This window comes from Polyodon spathula, chromosome 10, assembly GCF_017654505.1.
Source record: "Polyodon spathula isolate WHYD16114869_AA chromosome 10, ASM1765450v1, whole genome shotgun sequence".
NCBI classification, from domain to species: Eukaryota; Metazoa; Chordata; class Actinopteri; order Acipenseriformes; family Polyodontidae; genus Polyodon; species Polyodon spathula.
In genome coordinates, this window is record NC_054543.1 from 46,462,480 (window position 1) to 46,490,303 (window position 27,824).

General features: G+C 40.0%; 2 protein-coding genes across 3 annotated transcripts; both read right to left on the reverse strand.

The window, feature by feature from the left end:
- Window positions 1-1,140: 1,140 nt before the first annotated feature.
- On the reverse strand, window positions 1,141-12,101 carry acadl (acyl-CoA dehydrogenase long chain). The gene is made up of 11 exons (XM_041262462.1): window positions 11,912-12,101; window positions 10,960-11,130; window positions 10,357-10,494; window positions 9,891-10,055; window positions 9,406-9,472; window positions 7,450-7,614; window positions 6,663-6,764; window positions 6,013-6,126; window positions 4,429-4,556; window positions 3,841-3,927; window positions 1,141-3,128 (listed from the first exon to the last, which is right to left on the reverse strand). Exons 1-11 carry the CDS (start codon window positions 12,025-12,027, stop codon window positions 3,035-3,037), a joined length of 1,347 nt encoding a protein of 448 aa, XP_041118396.1. The 5' UTR covers window positions 12,028-12,101; the 3' UTR covers window positions 1,141-3,034.
- A 2,272-nt stretch (window positions 12,102-14,373) lies between these two features.
- On the reverse strand, window positions 14,374-23,075 carry LOC121322452 (myosin light chain 3, skeletal muscle isoform-like). 2 transcript variants are annotated; one of them, XM_041262464.1, is made up of 7 exons: window positions 22,856-23,075; window positions 18,690-18,717; window positions 15,961-16,104; window positions 15,481-15,654; window positions 15,122-15,199; window positions 14,892-14,935; window positions 14,374-14,446 (listed from the first exon to the last, which is right to left on the reverse strand). In XM_041262464.1, the coding sequence occupies exons 1-6, from the start codon at window positions 22,970-22,972 to the stop codon at window positions 14,907-14,909; spliced, it is 570 nt and encodes a 189-aa protein (XP_041118398.1). In that variant the 5' UTR covers window positions 22,973-23,075; the 3' UTR covers window positions 14,374-14,446; window positions 14,892-14,906. The 2 variants fall into 2 exon arrangements, with proteins under 2 accessions (XP_041118398.1, XP_041118399.1); XM_041262465.1 differs by lacking the exons at window positions 18,690-18,717; window positions 22,856-23,075 and adding exons at window positions 18,981-19,005; window positions 19,639-19,737.
- Window positions 23,076-27,824: the final 4,749 nt, after the last annotated feature.

Below are 27,824 nucleotides of genomic sequence, written 5' to 3' on the forward strand. Positions count from 1 at the left end.
TAAATACAGTCTTTATTGTTTCATAATAAAATCAGAAAGATTGGAGACTGAACAGTAAAGTTGGCATTCTGTCAGATAGCAGTCTAAAGATATTAACCAGTTAAGCTCACTCATTACAGGTGAATGATTCAAGGATCGGAAAGTACTGTTTATTGGGGGTTTTGTTAGATGAGTTGTTCTAAAAACGTAGATATGTTAAATATGTGATACACAGCAACTACAATCTTTCTTGAAGGAAACAATGTGCAGATAATGCAAGTGTGGTGTTTAAATCTACAGAAATTATAAATATAGGCGCCGCGTACAGAGAAGCGAGTGCAATGTAAACATTCAATAAACGATAATACCAATCTGAGACACTTTTGAAAATAGGAGTGCAAAGCTTAAACTAGTTTATAATAATAATATGCCTTTGTGAAAAACAAAATCTGTGCTAGATTTGCAATATGCCAAAGAGGTGGTGGTTGGAAAAACCTGTTTGACATGGCACATCACAAATTAAACATACAATTATATATAGCATTTAAAACACTGAAAAAAAACCAATGAGCTACACTGTGAGAACCTTTGATGGTTTTAAACCTGCTGTTCTACAATCAATCCATTTGTCAACTCCTGTGACAATGATCTGTTTGAAGTTTATGCACCCAGTGAGGTTAACAAGTTTTCCCTCAAAATGCCATCAATGTGCCCCAACCCCGACCTATGAAGACTGCAGGAGGTACGGTACCAGACAGGCTTAAAAAACCTGGATCTGCCCAGTCAATGACTTGCCCACATTAGGAAAAGGGATTGCCTTTAACCCTGTTTCCACTGTGGTACAAATTAATAAGTGACTGATTCGCAAACAAACCAGAAACAATGTAGTCACTGAATCCAGATGTATGACACTGAATTGGCCCTAGACATACTGTGACTCCACACTTTCAGATATTCACAGTGTGCTGAAGCTGTGTTGTACAAAGCAGAGGAGACTGTCAATATCATTTTTTGTGCTTTTAATATTGCAGTTTGTGGGGACCCAAGAACAGTTTAATGGGCAAAAGTTGAGGGGTGCAATATTTAATCTAGACAATGCTAAATAAAACTGCAACGTAACTGCAATGCTGTAACACTGTAAACAAACAATTAACACATTTAAACTGTCATAAACCTTTATTTTAGAAGGCAACAGTAAAAAATTACATGCATTAAGTAAACAGGGTTTTTCACAAAACTAACACCTTAATCTTTTATACATGAGATATTATAGATTCCTGCTGCATTCATGTATGGCACTGCAAAGTTAAACCAGATTTATTCAGTTTAAAAACTGTAAAAAAAAAAAAAAATTGCATTCATGGCAAATTGCTGCTTTCTCACGCAGAAACAAAATCCTGCAAAAATCATGTTGTCTGGGCTGAGCCTTCGAGGCCTACAGCTCACAAACAAGATTAAAACACTTCCACTGAGCCAGCTGCTACCACGAGGAATCCTACTAACTGCAGACAAAGGACACTTTCCTCTATTTAACAATAAACAAATCCTTTTAGCTTAATGGAGTGAAGGCATCGCAGAGGTGTGCAAAATACCTCATTTCCTTTTTTTTTTTTTTCATTTTCATTTGGATTTTATATCGATCACACTCAGCCCTCCACAGTTCTGTTTAAGATCTCGATTTCCCCCGTACATAATGTATTTTAGTTGGATTATTAGTCTGCTTCTTGAAATTTCTTTTTTTCTTTTATTTTTTTTTTGTATGGGCAATGTATTGATAATGTCCAGGATATTAAAGAGATGTTGTTGCATTCAATTTAGTCTGCCTATTTGACATGAATTGTTGGACTTTCTAAAGGTTTTTGCACAGCAAAGGCTGTTACACACCAGACGCGATGCGACAAGCGAAACTGTCACACCACAGGGGGCAACACCAGGGCGACGTGAAATACATACAATTCAATCCTCTTTCTTTGCAATTTGTCAAGTGAAAACTATGGAATTTACCAATCACAGAACAGAGTCAATGTGAAGCAGCATCCAAAATGACGAAGGAACCCATAATACTTGGCGTGGAAAAATCCCCTTTCTTTCATCAATGCAAAGGTAATCTATGGGAATCCATTGCAAAGGCACTGGATAAGCCTGGTCTGTACAATTTATTACCATATGCTGAAATACCGTTAGAGAAGGCACTCATAATTACCACATCGTGTTGACGAATATGTACCGGTCTTGAACGTGGTTTTGTCAATAGCGCTTTTTTATAGTTTTATTGATCTGGCAGTTTTCAAACCTGTCGCATTGCCTCTGTGTTGCTTCTAGTGTGTATGGTCATGCTGCTGCGAAAGTGTCTTGTTGCCCAATGAAAAATCTAATTGTGTCTGGTGTGCGGCGGCCTTCAGTCCCAAGAAAAACTAAAATACACAGTAGGCCAGAACCACCAAGCTGTTTACTCCAAATCATCATTAGATCAATTTGTTCTCAAAAGGAAAAAAAAAACAATTACAGCTCTAAAAAAAATTCAATAACAACCCAAGCCTGTAAACAAACACCTCATAAGACATCCGAGTTGTTTATTTCTGATTTGTTCGCTTTATTAGGTGTTTTTCCTCTCTGAAATAAGCAAGCTAAATATGATTTGGAGTAAACAGCTTTGAGAATTAGCCCAGTATATGTCTGCAAAATGCTTCATAACCTCAAGAAGTTTATCAAGAAGTTGTTTTGGAGCTTCAGGTGTTAGGAATAACATCTCAAGGAAGTCGAAGTCTACGAAGTGCAACTGTAACCAAATGCTATATTTAACATTCCTATACTGATTTGTAGAATTTCCTATTTTTCACCTGCCTCCCATAAGCAAACACAGTAGGAAGAGGGAAGTGATGTGTATTTTTTTTATATATGCTTTCTTTGAGGGCTAGATTTGTCTGGGATAAAGAGAGGAGTCCTGGAGGTGAAATGCTTCCATTCTCTTTGTGCTGGTGTAATACCTGAAGTCCAGACAGTAAAATAAGGCACAGAATGGAAGCCCTCCGAAATCCCCCAACTCGCCTCACTCTCACTTGCTGCCAACAATAGTTCTTGCAATCAGCTCCTTCATGATCTCATTGGTGCCTCCGTAGATGGGCTGGACACGGGAATCCACGAAGGCTCTGTAAGGGAAGAGGGACAATCAAAAGAGGCAGGGGAAACCCAAGCGATTTCACTGTAATAGCGTCAAGTGCTGTGCTGCATAACGCTTTCACATGTGAAGGGCAATTCAGCACAAGACATTCATCTTCTTGACTGTGTTACCTTGTACCACAGACAACTTAAACCAAAGAAATGAAGAGCGTGTTTGAAAACCATCCTCAGCGGTATAAAATCCAGCATGTTAGAAACAATCATGCATTTGCATTTCTGTTAGCCTAGCTGTCCGTTTGTTTTTTAAACATATTTTTGAACTACCCAGTCTAATGAAATTGTTTGAAAGCTAGGGCATGATCTTTTTCATCTGGACCATACTCATCTGGTCCAGCTCTTAATTTCCCATTACTTAATCCCCATTTACAGGATCTCCCTAATCCCCCTTCTAACTCCAATTAGTCATACATTCATCTGCAGTGCCCTCTTCTGGTTAGTTTTAGTTTTCTAGATAAAAAAAAAAAAACCTTGCTAAATTAAAATGCACAGAAGAAATGTATGGTATACTATTGTCATGGTATTTTGGAGCACAAAGATACACATGCTGAACTTCATGCTTAAAGAATAGGATTTATTGTATTACTCTTGTCAAGTTCAATGAGTATTTAGGAGACAACCCATAGACTTGCACAGTAGAAGGTGTGAATGCAGCCGATATGAGGGAGCAACTCCAGCACTCACTTGGCAATGGGGTACTCTGCCATGTAGCCCCAGCCTCCGTGCAGCTGCACGCACTGTGTGGCCACTCTGTTCTGCAGATCAGAAGCCCTGAAAAGAAAGGGAAGAGTTCACCTCATCAACACTGGAACAGCTAAAAAAGCTTTTCACTGAAGCATCTGAAATAAACGAGTACACCGAGACTACTGTTATAATAAAAGGCTGATTAGTACGAATCTTGCACTTCCCAATGTTAATTTAGGTCAAGTGATCCAAGATTAGTGCTAATTGGTGAAAGCCTTGTATTATAAATGTAGTTATCTCGTCTTAATTGTTTTGTTTTAGTTGAGTTGCTCTTTTAGTTTGTCAGTCTTGTGGTCTCGTTTCTAATTGGGGAACAAGTCTAAAATGAGTATGGGTATTTATTTCACTATCTGACAGACACATAAAAAAAACTGTGAAATATTGAAAACAGTGAATTAGCAAAGTAATTAGATTCACATTTCAGTCCAATTTACTGTCACTGTGTCCCGACAGTGAATTAACCAAACGAGTGAACTGTCCAAGCGTGACACGTGCGTGACACATTGAGCGAGCGTGTATCGTTCTTACCAGTACTTTGCCATGGAGGCAGTGGAGGAGTCCAGCTTCTTCTCCGAGTGCAGCTGCAAACAGCTGTCTACAAAGGAGCGTCCCACACAGATCTCCGTCTTCAACTCCGCCAGCTTGTGCTGCACAGTCTGCAGGAAATACAACAGGCAGCTGGGTTATATTTAAAATGCAGCTGTTACAGCTTGAAGAATCCTGGGCAAGGAAGTGTACAGCATGCTGAAAAGACTACTGTGGTTTAGTTTATCCCCATAGGTCCTCGTAATCTTGATCCAACAATAGGGAAAAATGTATCAACAAATTCATATGTTTTTGTTCATGAAAAGAATTAAGATCGATCAAGTAATCAGGATACTATCAAATAAACAAAAATGAATTTCCTCCCTGACTCATATGATAATAAAAAACTTACACATCACCAAGTGAGTAGCCAACCAATGCAAACAAGTGAGAATCTAGACTGATTACTGAGCTTGTTCTCAAAGCAGTAAAAAAAAACAAAAAACCCCACTAGAAATCAAACATTATGAAAAGCACAGCATGCATCGTTAGTAATACCACTCTGTTAGAATGACTAATACTACATGGTGATGCTGCTCAAGGCTTTGATAGTTTCTGTGTGTAACAAGTGTCCACAACATGGTACAGTCCCATGCTCCTGCACAAGCATGCACAAGTCCTGAATCAACCCTGGTTGGGAGCAGCTGGTTAGGAGAACCAGAATCTTCAATGTGAGATAAAACAACCCCCCCTACACTAACACACTGCACCTGCAAGAACCAGTGAAATAAAACAACCCCCCCCCACGCTAACGCACTGCACCTGCAAGAACCAGTGAGATAAAACAATCCCCCCCACGCTAACACACTGCACCTGCAAGAACCAGTGAGATAAAACAACCCCCCCTACACTAACACACTGCACCTGCAAGAACCAGTGAGATAAAACAACCCCCCCCACGCTAACACTGCACCTGCAAGAACCAGCGAGATAAAACAACCCCCCCTCACGCTAACACACTGCACCTGCAAGAACCAGTGAGATAAAACAACCACCCCCACGCTAACACATTGCACCTGCAAGAACCAGTCAGATAAAAAAAAACAAGGTCTCATCACACACGGGGTGTAGAGCAAACGCCAAGGTCTCATCACACACGCGGTGTAGAGCAAACGCCAAGGTCTCATCACACACGCGGTGTAGAGCAAACGCCAAGGTCTCATCACACACGCGGTGTAGAGCAAACGCCAAGGTCTCATCACACACTCGGTGTAGAGCAAACGCCAAGGTCTCATCACACACGCGGTGCAGAGCAAACGCCAAGGTCTCATCACACACGCGGTGCAGAGCAAACGCCAAGGTCTCATCACACACCCGGTGTAGAGCAAACGCCAAGGTCTCATCACACACTCGGTGTAGAGCAAACGCCAAGGTCTCATCACACACGCGGTGTAGAGCAAACGCCAAGGTCTCATCACACACGCGGTGCAGAGCAAACGCCAAGGTCTCATCACACATGCGGTGTAGAGCAAACACCAAGGTCTCATCACACACGCGGTTTAGAACAAATGCCAAGGTGCCCCTTACCTGTAAGTGTGCAATGGTTTTGCCGAAGGCCTTCCTTTGTTTGACATAGTTTCTTGTTTCTTCAAACATGAACTCACAGCTGGCAAGAGCCATGTCAGCAATCAGAAGACGCTCCTGTTGGGAAAAGCTACAGTGAAGCGGGCTGGAGAAGAACGAAGATCCAGAACTCGGGTAATAAAATAAATCAGAACTCTGTTGAGGGTTTTGGTGTGCCACAGTAGTCACAAACTGCTTGTCACCATGTATCAGGGTAGGTATTAGAATAACACAAACACAGCTAACACTTCCTTATACAAAGTGTTTATATATGCCCTGCAAATGGGCTTATCTCGGAGAACAACAGGTATTCTCCACTGCAGGTCTACCCTTTAGCAGTATTACCATGCTTTTACCATGGGTATACTATGCATTTACCATAGTTTACCCTGGTTTGCTATGTTTTTTTAATATGCTTTGCCATAACTTGTCGGTCTTTACAACACTTACTGATGCTTTACCATGATTTCACTATGCTTTATTGCACTTTGCTATATTTTTACTATGGGAAACTTTTACAAGGGTACCAAGTAGCGAGAAAGCATGACTATACTGCTAATAAGCCCTGTGGAGCTCAACTGCTTTCTAGACCAAGGAAGACATTCACATGTTACCTGAGGAAGCTCAGCCATTAGGTAATAAAAGCCACTGTTAACTTTTCCCAGGAGGGCATCGGCAGGAAGACGGACATCTTCGAAAAACAACTCTGCTGTGTCCTGAGAGAAGAGAGGGGAAAGGGCTGATGTGCTGTATAAAGACAATGTTGTGAATGAAGCAGCTACTGCAAAAATAATGCAGCAAAGGAGCGCCATAGCTTGTGTGCCAATTTGTCATCACATTACTATATTCAAGCAGCAAAACACGTTTTATTATCTAGATTTAACCATCCACAATGGTATTAAATTCAAGCAAACGCAGTTTCTAAAAGCTGTCAGCAGGGATTACCCGTTTTATAAATTAGGCTAAATCTCTGCTTCTCTTCTTTTCAGGTACAAAACATCGCTAGGGCTATGGTTCACTGTGCCAAGAATAAAACATTGCTGGCCTGGTAAAATCATTCTCTTATACAGTATGTGCTGAAACAAACAAAATGCTAAATTCAGAGACCCGCGGGCAATGAAACGTTTCTCTCTTTATTTTTGTTCCGCTTGATTTGGCCTTCTCATTTGTTTTTATTGATTTACTATCTTGGTTATCATCTTAGCTGCCTGCTTGTTCTTGTTTTATTTGCCTTTGGTTTTTAGCTTTTAAGTTTTTGGAAGGGGGGAGGGGGTGTTACACAAAAGGTGCTATAAAATGAACGCTGCAGGATGCTATCCACAAAAGTCAATTAAACAAAGTGGAGTGCCACCTGTAAATACGTGTGGATTTCACAGAGATGGTGTACACCTACACCTTTACCTGTGCTTTCAACCCGATCTTGTCCAGCTTGCTCCCCTTGATAAACCCCTTCATCCCATTCTCCACCAGGAAGAGGCTGATGCCGTGGGCTGCTGTGCGAGCCTCACGGTCCGTCACAGCCACCACGATCACCACGTCACTCATCCAGCCGTTGGTAATGAACACCTGGGGGACAGGCAGGGTTGAGAATCAAAACACACTCCCACATGCACATGGCAGGAGGAGATTACAGACACCGCACCTGAGCTTGCATTGTTAATACCGCACACTCCCACATGCACATGGCCAGTGGAGAATACATAGGCACAGTACCTGAGCTTGCATTGTTAAAGGGGATTTGAAACACTTTTTGGTTTGTTTTGTAAATGATAAGACAGATGGGAATGCAATGTAATCTCAGGTTTGTTTTGATTGTTTTTGATCTGTCTATGTCAAAAGAGATGTTTAAATTGCTGGAAATCCCTCCTGTGATGTCACCGGTTGGAGAAGGCAGCAGAGAAGTACGTGAAGCATGTGAAGTAAGTGATTTCTCTAAAGGAAATGGTTTGAAATGTCACATTTTAACATGAGATTCAGAGCTTTGCAATTGTGACTTACTGATGAAGATTTTGTCCAAATGTCCAATAGTAAAGTAAATGCACTTGGCATCACTGACCTACGGCCGGTTGTACTAATGGGATCAAAAAACAGGATTATATCCAGTCTCATTTTTAGCAGGATCATGAAAGGAGCACAAAGCAGATTTTTTGATCAGATCTTTGAAGAGCACTTGCGGTAATTAGAGAGAGCGAGTATGCACGCATGTTTAGGCTTCCGCATACAAAATGACAATAAAAGATTCAAGAGGTGGCTTTAGCAGTGTCGTTTCATGAGAAAGAAACTATACCCATGGGAAACAATGACAAAACTTTAACAATAATAACAACAAATAATAACAGTACATTAACAACTTATTTAATTTACAACATTAAAGCTGTTATATGTATTTTAATACCTATGAAAGGGGGTTATTATTATTATAATAGTAATAATAATGCGTACGAGAATTATGAAACAGATAAATACAAACACAGGCTAACTGCTGGTGATAGGTTGTACAGTCAGCTCAGATGTCTGTAAGCAGCAGTGCAGTATCCAGGACTTCTCTATCCAGGCACAGTTTTAAAACTGGCATTTTGCGTGATGCAGGTTGGACCTTGGCCTGACAGTTTATCAGGAATTCTGTGCTGTATGGGAGGAATTAGAAAACAGCAAACCCATTCCTCATGGGTCGGCATCATTGTGCAGTTACAGAAACTGTGTGCTGTTCTGTCAGGATCCGCATCTCTCTCACTATCTGGAGCAGACTCCCAGGAATCTGAACCCTTTCTTTCAGTTTCAGTAGGACTTATTTGGTGCTCTACGATTGGCTCAGAATCATACAGAACGTTTTTACCAATATATTCTAGGTCTTCAAAGTCACTTAGTTCCAGAGCTCTTGTGAGATTTGCCATCTTTGTTTACACCCGCCGGTCGAGGGCTCCAACCAGTGTCGTCACAGGAAAACTGATAATGTCAATATGTCTGAACAAGTCACAATTTAAGTGCTGGCTGCTGTAGTTTTAAAAGTATTTTATTGTATTATATGATAACTACAAGGGTGATTGAGTGGGAAATGTTATCTTCAGCACATGATGAATAATTTTAATGCACAAAGTCCTGCCATTTCCCTGTCCATTTAATACAGCACACTCCTCTTTTGTGACCAGTCTGTCTGTCATCTCCTTCCAGTTTAGAGCCCATCGGAATTCCTCCCTCTATTCTGTCTCACTCGGAAGACTGTGTGAAAACCCCTGGGCTGGAGCTGAAGTAGCCATGCAGATGCTCCCCTTTCTGAGTGCCCAACCCCTTAACTGTACTGTATAATGCTTCCAAGCAATCCAGTCAGCCAGTGAAAGCTTTCCATTCGCTGCCTACCTTGCTGCCATTGAGAATCCAGTCACTGCCGTCCTTCTTGGCAAATGTTCGGACCCCCTGCAAGTCACTGAAAGGATCAGCGGTTATTTTATTTTTTTCATTTTGTTCCATTATTTCTTTCAAGACAGCTATACACCATACCAAGACAAAAAATAAATAAATCTATATTTATTTAGACTGGCTATATCTTAAATTTCCACTGTGCCCCCCCCCCCCCCCCCCCCATCTTGTTTTAGTTTTCCCATCATTAATGATCACTGTTGTCGTGTTACACACCATACAGAGTAGCATATCAGGACTGTAACCTGAGTTGATACACGCATTGTATCTCTCCTAATACAATTATGAATTATTAATCTTTCCATTGTATTGGCTAAACGTTACATGCATTCGTAAGTGCAAGTGGAATGGTAAAGGAATTTGGTTTCTGGAGTTTCTCTTGCTCTATTTCTATATTAACACACACTCACAGCCTTGTTTCTTACCTGCCTGCTCCCGGCTCTGTCATGGCAATGGCTCCGATGCACTTCCCTGCAGTCATCAGCGGTAGGAAGTGCTCTATCTGCACCTTGCTGCCATAGTTGCTGATGTAGGGCATCACTATGTCCGAGTGCAGAGAGAAGCCTGGGCCGGTGCAGTTCACATACATCCTGGCAAACACGAAGAGACATGTCAATGCCACGCATACATTACAGTCATGGTTTAAAATAGCCATGTGTCCTTCACAAGCGTGTCCTGGCAGAGCATGCAAAATGGCAGGTGACAAATCAAAGTGAGTGGAAGACAAGCCTCTGCCAGTGCAACAGACATAAGCCCTCTGTGTACTGAAGGACGGTATGGCACAATATCACACTCTAGAGCTTATGGCAGTGTCACTTGACTTAACCTACAATATCCATTCAGTGCGTGCGTATTTGTAGTGGCCAGCGGTTCTGCCCGTGCTGTACTCACTGCTCCTCCCACACCACTGCAGCAGACAGCAGGTCGCCCCCGATTCCACCGCGCTCCTCTGGAATGTTAACTCCCAGCAGGCCGTTCTGCCCTGCCTTCTCCCAGAGTTCACGACTCACCTGCCCGTCCTTCTCCCACCTGCCAAAGGGAAACAGAAGAAACCACTCGGCTCAGGGAAAGCAGATTGCAGCACACTTACTGCACAAGTGAAATGAGTGACCCAGACTGGCAAACTCAAACCAGAGCAGTCAGTAAGGTTTTGAAACTCTCAATATCCCTGCTTTGTAGGCAGCCTAATGCAAGACAGTCAACCTAATAAATAAATAAATGGCTTTCTACACAAACATGTTTCCATCAATAATAGCATTAATCCCCAAGGAGGCACAACGATCAGCAAACTGTAAACCTGACATGTTGTTAAGTGCCCTTGTTTAGTTTTAAGTTCTGCTCAATTACCTAACCACATCAGGCTAGAATGCATGCTTAAGAAAACATATTTTACAATAAACAACCAAAGACTAGACTGTTTGTGTACAGCCAGGAAGCACGCTTGTCTGGTCTGTCCAGCCTCTAATGTTTGCAAAGGCTTGCTCGGATACACACTGCTGGTGGAAAGGGGCCACCTCCTCCTGGAAGAAGCGGCGCACGCTCTGTCTGAAGATGTCGTGCTCCTCCGAGAACACTCTCCTGGTGCCCATGTCCATCATGCTCTGGGCCAGCGAGGTTTCTGGACGGAACGCCCTTCCTTCATCCTGACTCTGCGTGTGCTGCAGCCTGGGGGAAGACAGAGGGTTCTGAGCAACACCATGCTTAACAGAGCAGAATCACATCATCATCATTACTATTATTATTATTATCATCATCATCATTACTATTATTATTATCATCATCATCATTACTATTATTCATCTTTTTTTTTTTTTTTTTTTTTTTTTTAAAGTAACTTCAAATTACATTTTAATTGATCCCTTATCTTTCTCTAATGTGAGCAATCATTGAGTGCTTTGTATTCCAATTACTAACTTTTTGTTTTTGTATTACTCTCGGTATGTTCCCATATGCCTTATCAAGGTGTTTTGACTACGACAGAAGAGCTGCTCTTGAGTTCGACTTGCCTGCCAAAGAAACGTAGACCACATCGGTCAAAGTGTCTTCATGATTTAATACTCAAATACAAGGTTCAGGGGGGGAAAAAAACCTCAAAAAACTGTTAAAATACGCCACATGTGTGTGTGCAGCGATCTACAAACAACTTCAAGTAACTTTAAACTCCCGTTTGTCATTGCGTGACACTTCTTTTTCAGGAAATTAAAAGGAGGTCAAAGGTAAACTGTGTCCGAGTTTGACTTTGCCATCACTAACCTGAAACTGACAGTAACGTAAGGTCAGCAAAATGGGTCACATTTATTTATTTATTTTTGTTATTAATACATTGTACGTGTCAAGAATTATTATACATTTGGAAAAATGGTCATGCCTTATCAACAACAAACAACAGCATACAATGCATCGTAACTGATGCAGTTAGTAATGGCAGAGCAGTACTAAATGTTACCTGTTCAAAGGTGACGTCACAGCAGCGGAATGTTTAGCGTAGACTCCAAATTTCAGATTCTTTAACGCCGGGAGCGAACTTTTAAAAGCTTTGCTGGTAAACATTGCAGCAGACATAGTGCCAACTCCGATCACTGGCTCTGCGAAGACAGAGTGCTGATCGAAGGTCAGAAAGTTACACAAGGAGAGAGGTGGAGTTAGTATGCATTTGCATTGGTGTAAAAAAACAAAACAAAAAAACAACGTGTGCCTCCGTCTGCTGGCGTGGAGGACAAACTCAGCGATTCTGTATTTTTAAAACTGGAGTTGTACTAATGAAAACCTCTTTGTGTGACATTCCTGCAAACTAAAGGTAAACAAAAACACGATAGGCTAAATCGATTTCCACTGATTATTTTAAACCTCAACATGGAGTTGTACTAATGACAAACTGTCTTTGTGTGACATTCCTGCATTTGTTTTTTGTAAACAAATATACATAGGCTAAATCGATTCCACTGATAATTCCATCTTAATGCTATATAACGCTATTCATATATATATATATATAGATATATATATTATATAAATAGATCAGCTTCCAGATCTAGCGGGCTTCTATTTGCATAGATATATATGGAACGTTGAAGTGCTTATGTGATATATTTATAAATCAATATGCGCATAAATACCCACTTTTCCTTTAAGATTATAAACTACAACTAATGTGAGAACATACAAAGCGACTTAATCAGCTTCCAGATCTAGCAGGCGTCTAATGAAGGCATAGATGCCCGGCTGGAACGTTGAAGTGCTTAACTGTGAATTACATTTTAAAATCAATATGCGCATAAATACCCACTTTTCCTTTAAGATTATAAACTACAACTAATGTGAAAACATACAAACAAAGCAGGCCTCTAAACAGTAAACAGCTAGCACAATGTGTAGTGTGTATAGGGATGTTGTGTAATGCAGTGTTTACTAGTCTGTCATTGACACTCTGCTATAGTGTGTATAGGGATGTTGTGTAATGCAGTGTTTACTGGTCTGTCATTGACACTCTGCTATAGTGTGTATAATAATAATAATACAGTAAAACTAGTCTGTCATTGACACTGCTATAGTATCTACAGAGGCTAAAGCTAAGCTGTGTTGTGAATGTACCATGCAAACAGAAGCAGGCCTCTGTACAGTAAACAGCTAGCACAATGTGTAGTGTGTATAGGGATGTTGTGTAATGCAGTGTTTACTAGTCTGTCATTGACACTCTGCTATAGTGTGTATAGGGATGTTGTGTAATGCAGTGTTTACTAGTCTGTCATTGACACTCTGCTATAGTGTGTATAGGGATGTTGTGTAATGCAGTGTTTACTAGTCTGTCATTGACACTCTGCTATAGTGTGTATAGGGATGTTGTCCAGTGCAGGTGTTTTACTATGGATTAAGGTTTTAAAAAGGCGTTTCAGTTTTCTTTTTTTTTTTACGATCGTTATGGGTGACCATATATGATCCTAATGATCCACTAATTGTTTTGCATTGCAGTGCATATTTAATTAATACCATGTATGTCCTTTTCCCATTCTGGTAAATAATAAATAAATCACTGAAAACCCCTAACTGAACACAGTGTATTTTGCACACTGGTGGGGTACTATACTGGAATGATATAATGGCACAGCAATGTACTACCTCACACTGTGTTTTTGGTTCACAATATTGATGTCAAAATATTATAATGCTGGTACACTAGCATTGGCTATTACCTCTGTAGTAAAAGCATTGCTGTCTCTCCCATTTCAAATGCACTGTTGTAGTGCCATACATCTGGTGTTGAGGACATACTGAGCTACCTCATACAATTTCTTAGCGACTATAAGCAGCTCAAATAGATATTCACTAGCTGCTGATGAGAGGTTTCATCAGTTAAACACTTGTTTGTTTTCAGATTCATACTGCATTTATTATTCTATACTTTCAGACCAACCTGGAAATCTGCTTCCGCACCCTTTAGTGTATTTGCATAATGTATAGTTTAAACGAGAATGATTAAACAGCTGAACTTACTGTGATGCCATTTACAGTTGATACAAACTATAGTGATACAAAGAAAACTGGATCACTTCTGCCAGGTTTTATACCTTTCCAAGAAATCATTCAAGTAAAACTAATTGACAAAGAAACCTCAATCAGCCAAATCCTTTTTTTTCAAAGTTTATTTTGTGAAATTACATTACAGAGAAAATAAATTAAGAATCAGAGGACAGGGGAAGCAGTGCATTCACAGGCTGACCTCAATGCCGGAGCATTGCTTGCAGGCAAAGAGCATGGGAATGAAAATCCCAGTGACTTTTTTGCCTCAGTGAATGTGGCACTGTTTGGAAGTGAGAAGGCCTTTGTTGGGTAAGGGGTACAAAACAAAAAAATGAAATCAAATAAAACAACAAATTAGAAGCACGTCGCACAGTCCTTTCTGTTTTTTTGTTGGTCGAAAAAGGAACAGGTGTGGTGAAGTGGATGTCCTGCCACCAGCGGGTCTTCAGCATTCGCACCAAATCTGAAAAACACAACAGCAAAACAGCAATCACTTCCAAAGTACTTTTCTTCTTGATATTTGTTTGCCTCCTCTTCTGAGAACCTGCAATACTTTCAGGAATTCAAAGCATTGAGAACAGGAGTCAGGAAGAATCACACTCACTAATACCAGATGGTAAAACTGAAATCTCCACCAAGACAGGTGAAATAATGTAGAACATGAAATAGATAATAATGGAGTTAGCATGGCATGGTGGGTATCTCTCAGCACAGGGAGGTGGGGGTCCAGTTATTTAATATGAGTGACCTACACTATTGGAGCTAGCAATACCTGTTTCAGTCAGACATTCCCTTAAGCCACCAAGGAGAGTATTGTTCTAACCCATATAGGAATCACTTTGCACATGGTGAAGTAAGAAATAAGATTAAGAGTAAATTAAAGCTTCTGGAAAAGAAGAAAGACCTACCATTTCATATCCTTCTTACACAGACATGATGTGCTTGACGAAAGCTGTGAAGGAGATAGAGAAAGAAGGGAGGGGGAGATATTAGCAAAAGAAAGGGTGAAGTGCAGAGTCTAAAAGCACAGCACAACAAAACGAGGGTGAAGTGTCAGGAACATTCATCTTCATAGCATCGCTTCTGAGACAGACTTGAACGGGAGCTGTCAGTTTCAGAGGCTGCGCGGGCTGCTTACCCTCGTAGTTGATGCAGCCGTTCTCATCTTCCTGTCCCTGCATAAGATTGTCAACTTCATTCTCTGTCATCTTCTCACCTGATAGGATTGAAGAGAGCCCGTTGTTACGCGGTGCTGCATGGTGCAGCTTTATATTAAAAAAAAAACCCATTCAGTGATCCCAATGAGGAGATTGCCATTGTCTAAAACCAACATTATTACAATGAACAATTAACTCAATTTGTTATTACAGTTGTTATTATGTCCACTTTTAACTGATTTGCCCAAAATCATAATGAACTGTACGAGTCCAGCTATGAGAAACACAAATCATAATGAACTGCACAAGTCCAGTTTAGCCCCAAGCTGCTCCCTCTTACCCAGTGTGCAGAGGACAATGCGCAACTCAGCGCCCATCACAGTGCCGTTGCCCTCCTTGTCAAAGACACGCAGACCCTCAACAAAGTCCTCATATCCACCCTTGTCAGTGCTGTTGGCCACAGTCTGCAGCATGGGCAGGAACTGTTCAAACTCAATTTTCTTGTTGCTCATGTCTGCAGAGAAGGAGAGAGAGTAGATGAGTATAACACAGCAATAAACAGAGCCAAGTAGCCAGTCAGATACTCAGTACTCACTTTTTCATTATTATTTTCAAAGCTGAGTTAAAACTTGAAATGTATGTTATGCTTTACACAGTTAAATACAATGGTTTAAGTAAAAATTCCACAACACATTATACAGTCGATGGCTTATTGTGTATTTGACTTGTGTCCTTAGGCAGGGCTGTTTCGTTACCAGGCTTGTTAAGCCAGTCCCACTGCTAATGCTATGGTAACAGTGAGCAGGGGTCAAGTGCATACCGTCCGCGCTGGGGTTCCCCAGGATCTTATTGACTTCCTTGTTGGTGGGGTTCTGCCCCAGAGCACGCATCACGTCCGCCACCTGCCCGTAAGTGATTTTGCTTTCACCGGTCCTGTCGAACAGGAGGAAAGCCTCCTTGAAGTCTGGATGGTGGAGAAAGGAGGGGTTACACGACTGAAACACGTGGGAGGCGGCTTGAGTCCTCAGGAGCCTTTGTAAGACATTGTAAACAGCTTAGCTTTCCTGTACATTGTGTAGGCATAATAACACACGGCTGCTGATACTTTGTATAGTCTCCAGTATTAAAAGCGCACACACACACACACACCTATGTATGTGGACACTATCTCTTACATGCTGACACCGTGGCCCGGAATATGAAGTATCTTCCGACAGTCCGGAACTCTCTGTCTCCGTCTGTTCTTACCCAACTCTTATCCCGAACGATGTTTCCACTATAACTGAAACACTTGTCTGCTATTTTCTGACAGGTGGAATGGATGCAGAGGTATATGTTAATGTGACCTCCGGATTTATCAATGGATAAGTGGGATTGAAACACTAAACGGGCGAGTGTTTCAGGTGATACGGAGAAAGAGTAAATCAGGACAGAGGGAAACAAGTAGTCAGAAGGCCCTTATTTTAATGTAGGCTATTTTTTTTTTGTATTAGACTATTCAATTATACGAATGTATGCATAAATACATATATAATAAATAAATGTCGAAACAAATACATAAATGCAGACATTTCTTTCTTTCTATATTTGTTTATTTTATCGTGTAATTTTCATTTTGGCACAGCAGCTACGTATTATCCCTTGCTCTATAATCGCAGCAATCTCTAGTAGTCAGTCACTGCAGCCACATCAAAGCCAGTTTGAAATAGGTTCCCATCTGCATTGGGACTTTTTTAAACAAGCGAAACCACTTCAGATTTTTACAAGTGTTATGTTAATTAGGTACACACTTCATTTGCATAACATTCCACATACTGTCAGAATTGCGGTTTTGCGATTGGTCTCGTCCTTCCTGGACATTTTTTAAAATTGTTGTTCGGAACACAAAAAACAGTCAGAAAGTTAACATCCCTCCACAAAAGCGCTCCCCGATGGTCGCAAAAAGCTTTGATATTCAGGGCCAGTGACTCAGCTTCTCGATACTTTATGTAGACTTCTGTTTGGACTTGAGCTCCTCCTAGTGGCATTAGTGGTCATTTCAAGCAGGCTGTGGAGATTGCCCTTTTGATGTAGGGGGCTATGGGATCTGAAGCAGCAGGTGGTTGGGCTTTATGGATTTGCAGAACCAGGGTGGTCCAACGCAAGTGAACTGTCACTCAACTAATCCCATTGCATGGGGCAACTGTGCACACTTTCCATTTCCTGCAGTGCCCACTTATTTAGTGCAGCTGTCACTTTAAAATGAATTGGGCAGGAGACGCCCATCTCTCTGCTGGAAATTGAAAGTGAGTTGCTGAAAGATTAATGGGCCTAATTCATAGACATGACACCTGTTTCTAAATATTCTCTTCCAAGGACCATATAAAGCAGTGACTGCTAGCTGCCAACAGGCTCCCTTTAGCCCAGCCCTTTCCATATAAAGCTACATACATGTTTCACCTGACTCCCTGCAAGAGGAATGCTGACTTTATGGTAACTGAAACCCTTGCACCTAAACTGGCTGTCATCCTATACTGAGCTGCCTTTGTGCAACATGCATGCACAAGTGGCCCAATGCATGCAACAGACTTGGTAATGCAACCTTTAAACTTGGATACTTGCATGAATATAGCCCAACTCCAACAATCAGGGTACAGTAGACATTACAAACTTTAATAATAATAATAATAATAATAATAATAATAATAATAATAATAATAATAAATATAATTGTATAAGATAATGTGCTATAATATAATAATACCATCATACTATAACAGCACACTGGCAGTTTTGTATAATAGAAATGTAAAATACAACAGAATTATTGCAAACTTTTAGAAACCGCTGCCTTAAGTAAAAAGAAAAAAAAACCTCAGCTGTGTGTCTATTGCAGTTTAAATATGTTCCTGAAGTTTTTGATCCTGTTCAATATGAGTTAGAAACACATTGCTTCACTGCACCACACTATCCCTTGGCTCACTTGTGAGATAGCCTGTCCAGAGATGAGTTTGTGATTTTGTCTGATAGCTGGGGGTAGGCAGGCCTAGCTCTTTGCCCATAAAAGGCAATTTTTACAACAAACAGAAGATTCTAGCCAGTGCTTTAAATTGCTTATGCAAACCAGTCCCTGGCATTCAAGCATTCAAACCCTACTGTTCCCCATTGTCCTAATGGCCTGAACTTTCTCAAATCACAGTATTCTAAATAAAAAAGACAGAAGCAGTCTCTTCACAAACAATGAGCATGTTGCACGAATACTCTGCAGAATATCACAGCAGATAGCTCCTGTGTTTACTTAATCTCCACTGATACAAAAAATGAGCATGTTAAACATGCCATTAGCTTACAGGAGTGCTGTTTTGTTTGCTCGAGTCTGTAGTTATGTTTTCATGCACTGTATGTATTGCATTTTAATCTCTGCAAATACAGCAAAACCTGGAGATTTTATCATTGCATCGTTGCATGTTTTTCTTGTACATTGTTCCACATTGCATTTTGTAACTTGGTTGAGTATGGTTTTGGAGCAGTTACAGCTTGCTGCATTGGTAAAGATTAAGGTAAACTCACCTTCCTGCTGATCTGCTGAGAAGTCGATCTGTAAAGGGTAAAATCAACCAAACAGAGAACTTATACATCTATGTCACAATCAAAGACGCCTGGCAACCCTGAACCAGATCCTGGCAAGTAATACTGGTTTTGTGTGAAACTTGCCAGGCTCCACAGAAAGAAGCCAGGTGAAAGGGCAGAGTGAAGTGATGTCTCAGTTTCTCTTGCATCGATTCAGTGTCAATCCTGAGGAGCAAGTAGAGCTGAGACATGCCTTCACTCTGAACCCTGAGGAAGCCCTGGTTCACTTACCAGCGATTTCATCAGCAGAGAAGGACTGCAACGGAAAAGAGAAAACAAGAACAATGATAGGATTGCACCAACAGGGTCTTCAAATAGTTAGCATTGCTTCAATATTCGTTTAGTCCTACAATAGTTATTTTTAAAAGAGTTGCTTTCTTTTTATTTATTTTCTAAAGCTATTCAAGAGCACATATTTACTTTCAACACAGTTTATAATTTGCACTGCTTAGTGTAAAAAAAAAAAAAAAATCTACCAAAGCTATTTAGAAAAGTGTAGGGTACAGAAGTTGAAGGTTTTCAACATGCAGGGGCAGTGGTAGTACCCATTCATAGATACCCATCCGCAGATCGAATATTTTAGCCAGTATAGTCCAGAGTATGGAAAAGTGCAAGAAAGTCCAAGACAGACTTTAAAAGACTTCAGAGGCAGGATTACATCTCCTGAAGAACGAATTCCCTTTCTAGCCTGACGTTTAGAAATAAGCAGAGGCTATACAAAGAAAGTTAGATTGAGAAAGAGGTAAAGAGAGACATAGAAAGACAGAAAGACAGGTAGATAGATAGATAGATAGATAGATAGATAGATAGATAGATAGATAGATAGATAGATAGATAGACAGAGAGGTATTATCTAGCAGTTAGTAAGTAGCTTGAAGTCCTCACACACCATGGCTGTAAAGGCTGGTGAGCTGGTGGCTGCAGAAGAGGCCTGTGAAGTGAATCCAGGAGTGGAGTGGTCCTTCTCCAGGAAAGCTCTTCTTATTTATCTATGCTGTGGTGTCACAGGGGGGCTCAGGTGTCACAGGGGGTGGGGTTAGCTTTCTTAGGGCACAGAGAAAGGGAGCTACCACTCCTGGACAGGCCCTTTAAGACCAGGCGAGGAGGGGGCTATTTTGGGAAAGGCAGAAAGGCCACAAGGACAGGCCCAATGGACTTGGTCAGCAGATTTTGTGAGAACTTTATTTCTTAGCAGCTTATGGTAGCGGTTTTACTTTTACAAGGCTGGGGGGGGGGGGGGGGGGGGGGGGGGGGTGGGGGGGGTGGGGGGGTGGGGGGGGCCAACCCAGCCAATGTAAAAGCAGTTATGGGCTATAGGCTCTGTGATAGTTTATTGCATTTATTATTCGAGGGAAAACCGTCATATGTATGGACATAGTGGAGTTTAACCTAAATCCTGAATCGCATTCTTGCTCCTTTTAAAAAGTTGTATTATTAGTTTATTCTGGGATCAAAACATAAAGCACGATGCTTCGGAGCTGTTATGATGATTATCCTTTTAAGGTAAATTAACGTCTAGAGCACAGCGACCCCTACTGGAATGTCCACTATAGAACTGTCTCGCTGTCGGTATCAAAAGAATGACCGACAGTTCTGATACTTTCTCTCGTACTCTAAACTGAAACGCGGTTTCTATTAGGAGACATACCTGTTTCCTCCTGCAGAGGTCGCGGTGCAGCGATGCAAGAATTCGGACTGGAATGCAAAAGGATGCAGTGTGGAGTGTTGGGAACTATTCTTGAATAATTTACAACCTCGCTGTAACCATATCAGTAACCCATTTTCTAATCACGATTTCTTTGATTTCAAATCTATTGGTGCATTCATATCAGTTTACAATCCACAGGAAACAACGCGTGCAGTCCTGAGTCTCTGGTGGTGAACTGGACAGGGTGAATGAAACAAGGCATCGTAAACAGTCCACACAGAACAGGATACCATTGCAACACAAGCATCTTAGAAGCATTATACAATTACAATTCAAATGTTTCACAAATATCACAAACAAATCGAATAGAAAGTTGAAAAACACTGTTTTTCAGTTATTGTATGAAATGATAATGACAAAATAACATTATTGATAATAATAATAATAATAATAATAATAATAATAATAATAATAATAATAATAATAATAATAATAATAATAATAATAATAGTACACATTAATTAGCACGCATGTAGATGTATGTATGTCAGAGAGCAATGTTGTCAGTTAAAGGCACATGAGAAAAGTACATTAAACATACAAGTCTTGGTCTTGGATCAGCCTAACTGGGTTTGATTCCGTGTCTATATGGATGATTGTTCGATTGTTTTTTTATCTTAATATTTTTCACAACAATGCGTAGTTACGTTTCGAGAAGTTACTCCAAAATTCGCATTTTGTGGTCTTCTAAAAAAATAAAACAGAGATTAAAGAAAGTTGGTAATGTAATAACTGTCTGCTTTTACGGAAATTAGACAATCCTTTAAAAACAATTTGCTATAGCCAATAGCGGCCATAGTCAAAAAGAGAATAAACAGTGATCTATAGATTCCTCGCCTCTGGTAGTAAACATCATTGCGGCATCCCGGGGAAGCCAGCAGGATGTACATCACTAATTACAGAGTTTTTTGGAATGCCCGATTCCTCGACTTGATAACAAACTGCACTTATTTAAGCCAATTTGTTTCCATATATATTATATATATATATATATATATATATATATATATATATATATATATATATATATATATATATATATATATTGTGTGTGTGTGTGTGTGTGTGTGTGTGTGTGTGTGTGTGTGTGTTTGTTTTTTTCTTAAAAGTAATAATAGTCCTGCATTGCAATATGCAACTTCCATAAGCAGCTGACTAAATCTCGCCTTATCCCTATTCGGTGCTCTTCAGTGACCGAGGTCCTCGCTAGAAATTACCGCCGTCCAATAGCGAAGTGCGGTGGGAGGAGCGAGACCCACCCGCTTCATCCCACTGAGGGTTAACTCTTGAAGCGCTCTCGCAGAACTGACCTTGGTACTGAACTGAGAACGAGCGCCGTTTACTGCAAGACACCCCTGCAGAGTTCAAACACGCTGCTTACTGTTATTGCATCTCAGTCTACACAAATCGATTCTGAAAACGTCTTAGCGTCGTGTTCTTGGTATGTATCCTATCTATGTTAAATGTCTAGAATTACAGAGCGAGATCGATATACTGTTTGCAGATTAAGATTTATCCAATCCTATCCCAGTAAAAACAAATGCAACAGATTTTAAGCACATACTAATATTGCGTAGCTTACACTTAGACGCATCACTTCTTTATTTTGGTTTAAAAAAAGTAAGTATATTCCCAAATAAATCAAATAAAAATGAGCTAATAATTATTTTGTCTTGTGAGTAAAATGAAACAAAGTGCATGCATACGTATTTCAAGATTTAAGGAAAAACTTCACCTGCTGCAAATAAATAGATGCATAAGCCACTAATTGACAAGCGTCTTTACATACATGATCTGTGCTTTCCTATCTGGCAGTAGAAACTCGTTTGCAGGGTTTAAATGTATTTACTTTCAGGTCCACTAAAACGTGTTCTTACGAGTTTTACATTAAAACAACTGAGATATACATCGGCAAGAACGCGCCTCGAAGAGCAACTTTCAAAACAGATACCCTGTCAGTCAGCATGGCAAGCAGACCAGCAGAAAGAGTCAAGACCGCCAGGGCTATCATGACAAATGCAATACGCATGTTTGCAGGGTTTTGTATATCTGAATAAAATGTAATTTTCTTTGTTTCAACATTAAGAACATAAGATAGCCCTTTTAAAATTATATTGTTTGATACACTTTTTTGTGGTAAACACCTGAATGCACGTTTTCTTAGTGCAAGTCGAACAATAATTATACAGAATATTTCATTCTTTATCCTATTCAACAAAAAAACGGTAGATTAGAGATTAAAAACAAATGTGTTTTTTTTTTCAGAAAAAAGTGTATGTGTTTCTAGCCAGATAGATGATTAAGATAGGATCTAAGTCTTGCTCGTCAGTCCATTCTGAGAGACAGGTTCATAGGTGCCTCTGTCTGGGGACCACATTGGGTCTCCACCGGCAGTTACCTTAACGCTGGACAGATCAATAGCCGCAGGTTTTGCGGGTTCCGGGGCCGGTGCCGGTGCCGCTGCCGGTGCTGGCTTGGCGGGCTCGGCCTTCTTGACGTCCTTCTTGGGTGCCATTTTAGATATTAGTTAGGACTGAGAGTACGAAAAGCAAAATTCCTGGTGGTGGAAGTCAAGAAGACCGGAATTCAAGGGTGCTCTACAGCCCAAGTGTCTTAGAGAGAAGTCAATGTGTTACCGGTCATGGGTGTATATATATTTCACTTTGTGCTCGCTGCCAGCCTGCCACGGACAGTTGGATTGGGTAGTTTACAGAAAAGGGTGGACGTCATTTTTTGCGTCCGGCCTATAAATGGAATATAGTGGAGACAATCTAAGACAGCTGGAGAAAAACGGTTTCGGATGTTTATTTAAGTGAAATTCAAAGGGTCATTCTGCGAATGACTGCTGACTCTTAATGACACCAGGGCTCTGTGTGAAACCTTTCCTAGAAGTTTATTTTTGCTGAAGATTGGAATCTGTGTTTTTCCAAAGTCACAAAGGCTACATTTCACTCGGCAGTTTGACACTACCTGTTGACAGTGGGGAGCTGCAATTTAATAAAAAGGGGCGTGGTCAATGAAAGCCTTTCCACACAAGCTGCTTCTTGATCATTCACACACACCACATCTTCTGTCGCAATGAAGTGTCGATGAAGCAGGACTGAGTTTAAAAATAAGCTTGTCGTATATGGTTAAATGCCCTTGTCCTGTAACCATTCTTCAGAAAGATACCCAACTGCTACCGCCATTCTGGGTTTATAATAGATTAAGATAGTTAGTCTAACAGCTAAACTACTACCCTTCTATACCTAATCAAACACTCACACATAAACACAGGCCAGATATATATATATATATATATATATATATATATATATATATATATATATATATATATATATATATATATATATATATATATATATAGACAGTCATAATTCATAATCAAGTTATTATCCAACTCAGTTCTTTATAACCCTCCCCCTTCACTACACATATTCATTGTTTTTTTTTTCTTTGGACAAAAAAATAAATAATGAAACTTATAAAATCTGCAAACAAATAAAAAAATAAAAATAAAAAATCTTGAAGAAAAGGTTACGTGATTAGGAACATATGTTAAGACTCGCTTTTCTTTTTTCCTTTATTATTTTTTTTTGCCCCTCTAGTTTGTTGTTTCTAGAGTGTTCAGTAGCACCCTGTTCATATAGAGCCCGCACTCGTGGGTTTTTGTACCTATAAGTGCACAGTGATTTCGGGAGACGCATATAAGATGTGTTCTGTAAAGTCAGATGCGAGGTTTTATAAGACTGCACAGGGATCGCATGTACATCTACTCTTCTTTACTCTAGGATAAAACACGGACACGAACCCGAAGGCTGACAATTCAGAATGCAGGAACCGATACGTATCATAGTTTTATTTTGGTAATGCTTTCATGGATTGGATAAAGATTCATAACACCCTTTTTGTTAGTGACATTGGTGAATGATGACCTAAGACGAATCATAATTAGATAATAATGGAGAACACGCTCTGATGTGAAACGGGAGAATGGCAATGTTCTGATGCACACCAGCGCCTGCTTAGAGATGCAACATATTTCGATATTACTTCTAATTCTGACTCCCTGAGAATCTCCCAGCTCCGTCGTTCCAAGCCATATAGTATCCAAGAGGCTCCCAGTTAAATATTAAACTCTAAAGTCCCTAAAGAGTGCGCACAGACAAACTGCATGATATTTGATTCCAGTCCCTTCTGGTGAATCACTTGAAAAGCGTTGCATATTCACAGCACAGTTACTTTTAGCAATGCCTCTGCTGCAGCCTGTAAATAGACCCTATAGACACCTCAATGACCTGATCATTAAGAAAGCTCTCTGTGATCTCTGGGGTCGCTTGGATTTTAATATATTCCAATATAAGTAGGGGCATTATTGTTACAATCTACATCAACTACTACAATGCAAAACAAATCTGCCAAAAAATAAATAAATACAAAAAAAGAGAAAATTGTATTCTTTTTTTCTTTCTTGCGAAAATGTGGATATAAAATTAGCAAGTGAACTAAAAAGTGTTTGTAAATATTTTGAAATAAACCCCTAAACTGTAAAAACAGTGCAGAAAGATGTAATGAATGTATATATTACAAACCACATAACATATAAACGTGGATTATACTAGGTCCTGTTCATATTACAAGACAATAACACGGCGCTCTTTTACCTTTTTAGAACCTTTCCCAATACTGATTTTATAAATTAAAAATAAATTAATTACAGCTTTCTCAACTGGTGTTAAATAAAAGCTAACAACCATACAGAAAAAGTCATGAATTTCAAACTTCTAATTCTTCAACAAACCTTTAATAGCGAACAGGGTACAATGGACGAGGTTTATCGAGGTCTTAATGTGCACTACATTTTTGTGAAGGGAAAAATCGTATTGAGAAAAATAATCATGACTGTTGACATTTTGCGCATGTGAACTGTACACATACCGGATAAAAACTGAATTGAGTAATTATCCTAATTTTGCGGCATGTGTCGGTAGTGAATATTTCTTGCCGGCAGCCATTAATGTTTTACATCATTAGGACACTCCTGAGACCCTAATTTAAACTTCAGTTGTGTGATGTTGCTAGTTTAGGGTGTACAAATACAAAATAAATCGATATAAATGTATCCCAATGTGTTTTTAAAAGCTAGAGATGGGCACTGTATAGACTGCTTGCTTTGAAGAAGCAGTCGAAGAATTTACCAGTGTCTTCAATTCCCAATGGTAAGAAAGCTTCAAGGAAGACAGAAGTGACAGCTGCCGGTGCCATTTACAGCCCTTGGGCTGACTTTGCATTTTCTGGCTCCCTTCCCTCCGTCTTCATTCTTCTAAATCTGTCAGAGCTCTGCGCCAGGGCCAGTGACACGGGGCAGGAAGACATTCCCCAGAAAGGCTCCTATAATTAACCTCTTAACGGGGTGGTTGGTTCACAGGGAAAGCCAATGCAAGTGAGAGTCCCCAGCTCTATTCAGCTGTCCGTACAGTACTGCCTTCTCTTGTTACACAATACTGGTTACATAGAGGTTTGGTAAAAAATAATACATGGGGTTGAGGGCTTTCCCTGCAGTACAGATTTATGCTTTTCCTGATATTCCTGATTTACAGGAGGCTATGCGGTTTAGAAACGAACTTGTAACCAGCAAAACAAGGCAGATGTTGTGGCAAGTGGAAAATGTCCAGTGAGCAGGGATATCTGATTGCTAGACAGCCACACTGCTCACACTGTGTCGTCACACACAGCATCAATCACAAGAACTAAATCGTGCCAGATCATAGATCAGTCAGCCTCACTAATTGGCTCAAGAAACCCATAAACGCTGCAAAACCCCTTGGAGAGTGGCAGCTTTTAACTGGTACGACACAGAGTTAAGTGACATCATTCATTTTGGCATGCCAGATTTGCGCTTATATTATCCACTGGGGTCAAAGGGCACAGGACAGGACTCCCCCCACATGTGTGGTGGCTTTAATAAGCCATCCCATTAAAATCAAGAGAGAGCAGACATCTACACAGAAACAGAAAGCGGCAGAAAGCAAGGCTTTCCTTACTGATGCATCGGCAGGGGCACTCAGTGCATCAGCTGTGATCGGCAGTGCTAGTGACAGAGTGCTCAGTGGAAAGTACTAGAATGTAACTGAGACTGTCTTCAGGAACAGATGCATTCTATATATAAGATCCCTCTGGAGGTGTGAGATTTCTTAGGATTTTTTAAAAAGGGTAGGGCTGTTTTTTAAGGACCTTGGTAAAGAACCACAAATGTAAATCTCAGATTTCTAAAGAAGAGTAGGTGATTTCTACAAAAGAAAAATTAACCCATTTAACTTCCAAAAAATAAAAATAAAAAACCCCAGGACAGCTTTCCTTAATAAGCTGCTCAGTCTGCTCTGCTAGGTTCCCCGTGCTGCTGCTGCAGGAGCCAAAGCAAGAGGACGTGACCTGATGTATTGAGAGGTACAGCAACACAGGACACTGTCAGAAACACTATCTTCAAACTGAAAGAATTTGTTTCATATAGCAATAATAAAATAATAATAATAATAATAATAATAATAATAATAATAATAATAATAATAATAATAATATAATAATAATAATAATAATAAAATAATAATAAAAACACAAAATGAAATAGTTTTACTTTTAACTACATTGTAACATTATACACAACAGTATATATATATATATATAATAAGATATATATATATATATAACATATTTTTATGTCACATTTGTGGACCCACAGGAGTTATAGTAAAACAATAAAATAATAAATCAGTCTCTAGGATTCATTATTTTATTTAGCATTCAGTATCTATTCAGATCTCAGAGTGCAGTATCTATTCAGATCTGAGAGTGCAGTATCTATTCAGATCTCAGAGTGCTGTATCTATTCAGATCTCAGAGTGCGGTATCTATTCAGATCTCAGAGTGCTGTATCTATTCAGATCTCAGAGTGCGGTATCTATTCAGATCTCAGAGTGCGGTATCTATTCAGATCTCAGAGTGCTGTATCTATTCAGATCTCAGAGTGCTGTATCTATTCAGATCTCAGAGTGCAGTATCTATTCAGATCTTGGAGTGCAGGATCTATTCAGGATTGCTCTGTCTCTGCAGTAATGCCCACTCGCTGCCAGGGCCAGTGCAGTGACTGGGGCAGTGCTGTACAGTAGCTTCCTGCCACTCTGGTGTGACCTGACAGATGGGTTAGAGGGTAGACAAGGCCTGTGTCAGTTTGCTCCTTTCACTTTTCACTTTGTTTGTGTGTTTGGTTTTTAGAGTCTTTGGGCCCTAATATAAATCTGTTTCTATCCTATGTAACACTCTATTTAATTTCAGTTTACCATCTATCCTGCATAACATTTAAGCTGCAA

What these genes read in the sequence shown, in the direction of transcription:
- acadl (XM_041262462.1), bottom strand. Translation starts at nt 12,027, where the DNA reads ATGTCTGCTGCAATGTTTACCAGCAAAGCTTTTAAAAGTTCGCTCCCG. An exon ending in GTGGCCCCTTTCCACCAGCA is followed by an intron (nt 10,495 to 10,959) that starts GTGTGTATCCGA and finishes TCCCTTTGGCAG; the next exon opens with GTGGGAGAAGGACGGGCAGG. An exon ending in GGATTCTCAATGGCAGCAAG is followed by an intron (nt 7,615 to 9,405) that starts GTAGGCAGCGAA and finishes CCTGTCCCCCAG; the next exon opens with GTGTTCATTACCAACGGCTG.
- LOC121322452 (XM_041262464.1), bottom strand. Translation starts at nt 22,972, where the DNA reads ATGGCACCCAAGAAGGACGTCAAGAAGGCCGAGCCCGCCAAGCCAGCA. An exon ending in GGGGAACCCCAGCGCGGACG is followed by an intron (nt 15,655 to 15,960) that starts GTATGCACTTGA and finishes CCTTCTCTGCAG; the next exon opens with ACATGAGCAACAAGAAAATT. An exon ending in CATTGTCCTCTGCACACTGG is followed by an intron (nt 15,200 to 15,480) that starts GTAAGAGGGAGC and finishes CAATCCTATCAG; the next exon opens with GTGAGAAGATGACAGAGAAT.